General features: G+C 33.7%; 1 protein-coding gene across 1 annotated transcript; it reads left to right on the top strand.

Annotated features, from left to right (window-relative positions):
- The first annotated feature begins 5,208 nt into the window (after positions 1 to 5,208).
- Positions 5,209 to 8,655, top strand: LOC140960457 (double-stranded RNA-binding protein 2-like). The gene is made up of 3 exons (XM_073418739.1): positions 5,209 to 5,660; positions 7,582 to 7,801; positions 7,879 to 8,655. The coding sequence occupies exons 1-3, from the start codon at positions 5,415 to 5,417 to the stop codon at positions 8,502 to 8,504; spliced, it is 1,092 nt and encodes a 363-aa protein (XP_073274840.1). The 5' UTR covers positions 5,209 to 5,414; the 3' UTR covers positions 8,505 to 8,655.
- The last annotated feature ends 258 nt before the right edge of the window (positions 8,656 to 8,913 follow it).

Here is an 8,913-nt window from a genome sequence, read left to right as displayed (position 1 = left end):
TGAAGACATGAATTAGTTTTCTATTGTGTTGTATTTAGAGACTTGTTTATTCATAATTCAGTAATGTGATAAGAAGATTACAATTTTCATTTAAAAAAATTCGGGTCTAACGGGTCTCGCGGGTCTACCCGACCCCATTTCGTATTTGGGGTGGAGTGGGTCCGAAGAATATTTAACCGGGGTGGGGCGGGTAATAGGTTAAAGTTTTCTTCATGAGACGGGTCTTGGGTTTAGCCATACCCACCCCATTAACATCTCTAAGGATATCCATTTGAATACGAAGCCTAACATTAGTTTGAATATATTCACAACACAACTCTTTTATCATAAAAAATTTTGTGAAGTAGTCTCACAAGTCAATGCTGTGAAACGAACTTTTAATTTGAGTCACTGATAAGCTCAAATTTTACAGAGATTTTATTTTATAATATTTGTTCTTATCTGTAATTATTATCCCTAATTATGTGTTTATCTGAATTAATTTTATAATATTTGTATATTTGAATAAAAGATTAAAAAAAAGCCTAATTTGAGAGATAAGATGATTTTACAAAACTTCAAAGGAAACAAAATACCAAAAAAAAAATTAAATTATTTTTATATTTTATTATCTTGAGAATATTGAAGTTTTGGAAGAAAATCTGTGCAAGTCTTGATAAATAAAATCTCAACAATCTAATCTACAATTTTTGAACTGGACATGGGCTTCAAGGAGTTAGGAAAAAAAGGCAGCTCGGAAGGGGGGAAGGAAGAGAGAAGAACGGAGAGAAAAGAAGGCATACACGTAAGGAGAAGGGCAGAAGAGATAGGTAGAGTAAGAAGATAGAGAAAGGAACTGAGCAGGCAGAGGATAGTCACGTAAAGAAAAGAGGAGAGCATAAGCGAAAGCAGAGGAATGACGAGAAGACGGAAGTGCAGAATTGAAAGGAAGAAGACAAAAGGCAGAAGCAGGAGGAATTCCTCAACACACGTCAAAAATCACTGAGAACTCCTCTTATTCTTTCTTTATTTTGTTTCTTCTATGAAATTAAATATGACTTTTCACTTCTGTTTTGAATTTATGGAATAATTTTCTTTAGCTTAAGACTACAATAGGATCAAACAATACTTTGTTAATATTTGGTTTCTTTTCAATATATTGTTTTTCTTGATTTTATTTATTGATTGATGTTAGTTTAATATTTCTTGTTAATAGACTGATCAACTATTTACATCTCTGTTGATTAATAACGAATCAGGAGATGATTGGTTAAATATAGCAACAAAGACGTCATCAACACATTGTTAAACTGACTATAAATAGTATTCGGTTTCAGTGTGCGGTTTTAGGTGAAAATTGAAATTTCACAAAAATTTAATGCAGTTAGATATAATTAAATTCAATTATAAATAATTGGACTGTTAGATTTAAATAGGTTTATTAAATCGTGGAATCGTTTAATAAATAAAATTAGAGATTTCACTGTGATTATCAAGAATTAAATAATTAATTGAATTTTAACACGTATCAACATAGTAGAGTTTGGTATCGTTGTATGTCATAGTTCTTTATTTGAATTTGAATCCCTCCTTGATCGTTGAATTCGTCGTTTTTAGTTGTAATTATTTTATTTAATAGTTTAGATTAATAATGCACATATCATCTTTTATTTATTTTGTCTAGCTTAAATAAGTGTTAAAAATTCTAGTAATTAAATATTATTCTCTCTGCTAGATTTATTCCCAACCGAAATCGTCGGTCAGTCACTCAGGAAAAAATATTATTTTTAATGTCAAAAATATTACTTAACATTTTAAATATGAACATTATTGACACGCCTCACGGTCTCAAAAGAGACCTGCTACTCTTTTATATAACATAGAATCTCATTTAAATTTCATAAATAAATATTTATAGTTTCAATTTTAAAATATATATTTAGCAAAATTCACCACATATTTCTTGATTTAGAAATGGACACTCCCAAAAAAAAAAAAAAAATTTTTGTGGTCCTCATCCAATACAAGGGCGAGGATAATAAACCCCTCGGAGAAGCATAACTTTTTTCCCAACAAATGCGTCACTCGACTATCTGTACCCCAAAATTTAACTCATCTTTTCTTTAATATATCTCAAATTACTAAAGTTTCCCATTTCCCCCCTCTAACTTCTCATATTTTCATTGATGATCAAATCTTATTAAATTAGAATAAGTCTCTTATAAGACTATCTCACATATATTTATTCGTGACTACGTCCATATTTATAATAAGAAATAATATTTTTGGCATAATAAACAATATTTTTCATTGATTACTCAAATAGAATATTCATCTCACAAACGAATTTTTCTGATTAAATTATCCATACAAATTTTAGTCATAATACTATGGTGCATTTATAATTAAAGAAAAAAATATGAAATTAAGCTTTCGATCAAATAAAATAATAATATTATCACTCCATTTATATAAGTTTTTACACTCGAGAAGTATATTAATTATTATTATTTTTTTTTTTGCAAAAACATATAGATTTTTGTAGTGTCCAAAAGAGAATATATCCACCTATATGTATTAGGGTTATTTTAGGGCATTAAAGAGTCAAAGTCGAACAAATGCAGAAATCATTAAAGTAGCTATCCACTAACGCTCTCATGCACATTAAATTGAGTCAACACGTTATATTCTATTTTAATTTTTTTTTTATGTGAGTTTTGCTTCAATTCATTAATTTAATTCAAGATTATTCAATAAATACTATTTTTTTAAAAATAAAAAAAATTTTATGAGACATATTTCTTATTTGAATCACCTATGAAAAAATATTATTTTTATGTCAAAAATATTGATTATTATTATAAATATGAACAGAGTTGACTCGTCTCATAGATAAATATATGTAATATTGTTTCACAAGAAATTTATTATTTTTTGAAAAGGGTGTGTATACATATGATATCAAATTACTAATCAAGTGAATAAGTTAAGTACTAATTCCCACAATAATAATAATTAAGAAAAGATCCCACTAAGTGTAAATGGAAAACCAACTTCGGAAATCAAAAGATTCTGTGGTGTAGTGCTGCTTTCAACCAACACCATGATGACTCCACCACTTGTAATAATGATTTTGGGGCCCAAAATCAATTTGGAAATTGTTTGTATGGTAGAATGAGAGGGTTTGTTTGGGGACAACATTTATCTTACAAATCAAATGTCACTAACATTTTGTGTATTGGACTTTCGATTTAATGGAAGTTATTTGAGTTGCATGAACTGGCAACAATGTCCGCTTGGGGTGCAGTTTTAGGAATCAATAGACAAAAGGCACCGATTTGAATAATACAAAAACTATTGTGAGACGGTCTCACAGGTCAATTTTGTGAAACGGATAGTCTATTTGGTTCATCCATGAAAAAATATTACTTTTATGTCAAATATATTACTTTTTATGTAAATATGAATATGATTGATCCGTCTCACGAATAAAGATTCGTGAGACCGTCTTATGAAAGACCTACATTTTGAATAATTGGTATGCGAAATTTCCATGTATGTTTCTTAAGTTAATCTTATATGCGTTCACTTGTATTTGAGTTTTTGTAATTTGGGTTTTTTATTTTATTAAAATTGTGTTTTAGTACGATGTTTTTTTAGTTTTTGACAGATTTAATCTTTTTTTGAAATGCTAATGTGACAGTGTGGTAAATTGGTCAGCAACAATATGTATCTAGTTGTAGGCCAAACAATGCATAACGTGCATTTACTTACAATTTTATTAGGTTGTTTTGATTATACATGTCAAAACGAGTCAGATCGGACATACCCATAATTTTCCATTGAACATGAGATATACCGATTTTTTTGGTCTCAACTCACTTGTTTTATACAACGGAGTTGACGATCCGACGTACTTACTCAATTTTTTGTATGATTTTGTCGGACGGGGAGGAGGGGCGATAAGCTTAACATATTTATTTTTATATACAACATTAAATACATGTTGCTCAGTTACATACGAATCATCCTGTGTTTGGTTGCAAATTGCTCGGCCCGATGATAATCTCTTGGCCCGAGAATGACCACTAATTATGGTTTAATAAAAATCTTTCCCCACAAGGAGAGTTACAACATCAACGATGGTGGCCGTTCGTCATTCTCATCCTCATCCTCGAATTACATCCCCACGCCCATACCCGCCTCCATCCCTGCTTTTTTAGGTTCGGAGAATCCCCAAACCCGAAACTTCGGGGATCAACTTCCCATCCCCGCCCCCATCCCCGTTTCAAAATATTAAAATGGCAAGACGATGACGGATTCGGAGATTTTCTCAAACAAAAACTTATTATTATCTATTATTATTAGAGATAATATTAATATTAATATCAATATTAATAATAATAAAATTATTAATATTTTAAAAAATATTATTATTATTATTATTATATTATTAATACTAATAATATTATTATTTTATTATTGATATTATTTTCGGGACGGGTTCGAGGATGGGGATAGTAATCCCATACCCGTCCCGAACTATATCGGAGATTTAAAAAAATCCACGAACTCGAACCTAAACCCGAAAAAATCGGGGATCCCCATCCTATGACATTTTTTTTGTCTGACTTTCTGGCCATTGACTTTATTGTTTGACCCGTAATATTGTGCTGTATATGGCAAGTGTACATACCTTTTTGTCTTTCTCATTAGCTTCTCTCCCTTTTATCCAAAATCAAATCAAATTTATTTTTCTACTTTCATATTCACAACACTCTCATCATATAATTCCAATGATCCCCAAGTGACCATCACGACATCTTTTTGTGTGACATATCTTTTATTGAATTATATAGAAAACATACATTTTCTTGATCTCAAAGTCATAAGATCAAAAAATTCACAACGAGGAAAAAAATTAATATTACATATTGAGGGAGCTTTTGAAGTGAAATGTATATTTTGTTAATATATATATATTTTTTGAGACGGTATCACATATTTATATAAATAATAATTTTTCTTAAATTAGATTAGATCTCAATAATTGACTATTGAGATGATTTCATTAATATTATTAAATAAAAATTAATGTGAAGTTGAGAAAATCAAGAAAGAGTAAATCAATCACTTTCCTTCATGCAGACCTAACGTTTAGTAGAGTTTGACTTGTNTAATTTTTGTTGTTCAATACAACTTAATATTAATATATTCTTCCAAGTTTTGGTTACTAGAGAAAAAAAAACACGTCTCCTCCTCCAACGGCCAAAGCGAGTCTCATTTCTCCGCAGAAAATGATCCGTCTCCCACACCCGGATCAGAACCCGTACCCGTTTATCCGATTCACTTCTAGAAACTGATTCTAGGATCTCGACTGTGTGTGCTGCAGTGCTCGGCGCGTGTTTTTGTGTGTGTGAGAGAGAGAGACAGAGATGTACAAGAACCAGTTGCAGGAGTTGGCGCAGAGGAGCTGCTTCAACCTGCCTTCATACACCTGCATAAGGGAGGGTCCAGACCACGCGCCGCGCTTCAAGGCTATCGTTAACTTCAACGGCGACGCCTTCGAGAGCCCTCACTACTGCTCCACTCTCCGGCAGGCCGAGCACTCCGCTGCGGAGGCGGCGCTCATCTCGCTCTGCTCCACCGGCCCCTCTCACTCCCTCGCTGCCCGAATCCTCGTACGTTCCCTTTCCTCTGCCGCTCAGTTCCATTTTTTTTCCCACCTCTCCATGAATAATTAAATTATTTATTACAATTTGGTGTGATTGAATGTGGGCATTTCTCATTTCGTATCTTCTCGTTTGATCTTAGTTAAGTTGGCTTAAATTCACGTAGAATTTGGGGAAAAAATTTATTTTCCTGATCGGGTCGCTGTGATCAATGGAACGAGAGAGCGTCACATGCGCCGCCGCGGGTTGGTGACGGTTCTTCTGATCACCGGTGAAAAATAAGACTCATGGGCTGACCTGAAATGACAAGAAAGCCCCTCACGGTTTTGGTCAATAATAAATATCTATTCAAATAGAGCAATAAAGTGTGGATTTAATTTTTTGGTTGGGCAGACAGGGGTAAAGTAAAATATTAAGACCTGAGAAGTTTGAAGTAAGGAGGAGAGGGACCATATTTAATACTCTCTGGTCTCTACCTTTCATTACCAGCTGTTTTTTCAGTCTACGATCTTGTTGCAATTAATTAGGGCCATTTTTGTCATTTCAACACATAACAAAATCATTTTTTACTTTTTCCCCTCATGAAATCATTTGGATTGATTTTTTTTAAAAAAAAAAAAACATTTGATTTTAAACAAACACACGACTGATAAATTTTCAATTTTTATCAATTATGTGAGACGGATGTTTTATTTTGATACCGAATATAGACCTAGTTACCCATTTCACGGATAAAGTATCATGAGAGATCTACTAATTATGTATACAACGTGGGAGGGACAAAAATTATGAATGATAATCAATATAAAATCATCACCGATATTTGTTATTTTAAAGCATTAGGACATAGAATAAGTATGAATACGTTGAAATTTCAGTGGATGGATACCTAATATTCATTAAACTAAATATCATTGATTTGATTGCAAATTGGTCAACTTGAAGGTTTAGTGTTTTGAGTTGAAATTTGATTCGAAGTTTCTGCTTGTCAAGTGATTTTCTTAACGGTTTTATAAAGATATGTTGTTGAAAACCTCGGTCCCAAATGTTCACTTGTCCCAAAATACAGTCTTGTGTCTATATTTACTTGTATTCTTTTAGTGTTACTTGTTAGAGGTTATAATTGCTCTATTGGCAAAGAGATCAAAACATAAAGTGTTAGCCGCGTTGTAATTTAAAATATTTAAGTTGTATCGTGACTACTAATTCTGGTTTCAAAACGCTTAGCTTTAAAGTTGATAGCAAGAGTCAATATCATATGTTTAATTTCCATTACTTGTGAGTAGGTGGATTTATTGGGAAAGGGATGAATGGAAAGTGATGGTTTGTGCTGAGAGAGCGATCGAAACATGACACTACAAACATATATAAGTTTTATTTCAAATGGTGTTTTTATAAGTCGCCTAAACATATATGGTTGAAAAGAAGGCTTGATTTGCTGTGATGGAATGGGTTTCTTTTTCAGTGGAAATTATTTTTGAGTTGTGTTGTTCATTAAGATGTCAAGTAGGAGTTAGGTTTTGGGTATTAAAAATGAATTGAAAGTAAAGGGTACAATTGATGGTGTTGTCTCCCTCGAATTTAATGTGACTTCCATGTTGTACCATACCATGTGCCTGTCTACTTCCATGGACTTGCTTATGGTGGCAGTGTTTATTTAATAAAAATTCACTGTTCTATTTTCCATCCCCATCACTTGATCTCAAAATAGATCAGCATAGAAGAATTTCGAAGAAAAATGTGACTGATTGAGCAGATCAAACCAATGTATTGCTAATTTTTTTTGGAAAAAAAAAACTAATTATTGAAGAAATTAGACTGTAGTTTTAAATTAAATTGTTTTGGTCTATTTTTTCTTCGATAAACCAAAGTTTTGCTCACCCCGGTTGGTGGTAGAAAATTAAGTTTTCACTGCTTTTGATTTGTGTAGGATGAATCGGGAGTTTACAAAAACCTGTTGCAAAAGATAGCACAAAGAGTTGGATCTCCTCTGCCTCAGTACACGACTTTCAGATCAGGTTTAGGACATCTACCCATATTTACGGGAACCGCGGAACTCGCGGGGATCATTTTTACTGGAGAACCCGCCAAGAACAAGAAACAAGCTGAAAAGAATGCGGCATTTGCTGCTTGGATGTCCTTGAAACAACGTAAGTTTTCGTCATTCATGACTTTTTAATTGCACAGTCTATCCCAAAGTTGTATCTGACAATTCGAATTTGATCAGTGGCTCAGCAAGAGGGTAGTTCGACATATCAAGAACACGAAAACAATGATGAACAAGAACAGATCAGAATCGCACGGGCATTGCAGAGCTACCGGTTGAAAGAAAACTTGAAAAGCACCACCACCTCCATGCCATTCCAGAAGAAATATTATACTCCCACCCCTCGACCCTCGAGCCCACAGAGTCGTACCATTTCCACATCCAAAATCCTGCCCTTGTTTTCCAATAAAACGGCTCCTCAGGTCAGGCAACCCTCGCCTACAAACAACAGCCATCCACCAGAAGTTCAGACAATGCATATGCCGAAGTTCCCTGCTGTTGGCGCCTCGCCTTATGTCCCTTTTAGACAACAATGCAGGCCACTTTATCGTGGAATTGCACCACCAGTTACAATAAGAACCTCAGTTCCAGTTTTCGCCGCACCAGCACCTGTTGCTGCTCGACCGGCTCAGGTGATGCAACCCCGACCCATGCAAGTCGCCCCACCAGTCTGTATCAGGCAAGCTGTTCCAGTTTTTGCAGCTCCAACCAGCTTAAAAGCTGATTCTGAGGAAACTATCGACCAGAACACGTGTGAAGCGGATGAATCCACCGTTGTCAAGTGCCTTGAACAACTCGAGATGTGATTTAGATGCGAATAATTGTGCTACATTTTTGTTGTTGTATATGTAGTTTGCCTTGTACTTGATACTCTATCATGTGAGCCTATTACTCCCTTTTCCATTGGTTGTATTCCACGAGCTTGAAGCTATGTGGGTGGATTTTCTTGATTTGTCATGGATACATGTTGTCATGTCCTAAAAGTTCTTGAATATCATGCTGCATTCCCAAACATTTCCGAGAGGAAAATCATACCTTGCCAGAAAGATACTACCACTTTTGCTAGGATCAAATTAATAATTGCCCAACAAATAAAAAATCATTAATTTTTTATGTTGGGAGATATTTTATTTTAACTACATGACGAATTACGAGTGTTTTTAAAACAAATGTACGAGAGCTTATGAACATTATTGCTTGTCGATAAATATATAG

Source organism: Primulina huaijiensis, chromosome 15 (assembly GCF_012295235.1).
Source record: "Primulina huaijiensis isolate GDHJ02 chromosome 15, ASM1229523v2, whole genome shotgun sequence".
Taxonomy (NCBI): domain Eukaryota; kingdom Viridiplantae; phylum Streptophyta; class Magnoliopsida; order Lamiales; family Gesneriaceae; genus Primulina; species Primulina huaijiensis.
This window is presented reverse-complemented; position numbering and strand designations above follow the sequence as displayed.

Bases quoted from the DNA above. Each gene is read 5' to 3' on its own strand.
- LOC140960457 (XM_073418739.1), top strand. From the start codon at position 5,415: ATGTACAAGAACCAGTTGCAGGAGTTGGCGCAGAGGAGCTGCTTCAAC. The intron at 5,661-7,581 runs GTACGTTCCCTT...TGATTTGTGTAG, and splicing joins CCCTCGCTGCCCGAATCCTC to GATGAATCGGGAGTTTACAA. The intron at 7,802-7,878 runs GTAAGTTTTCGT...GAATTTGATCAG, and splicing joins TTGGATGTCCTTGAAACAAC to TGGCTCAGCAAGAGGGTAGT.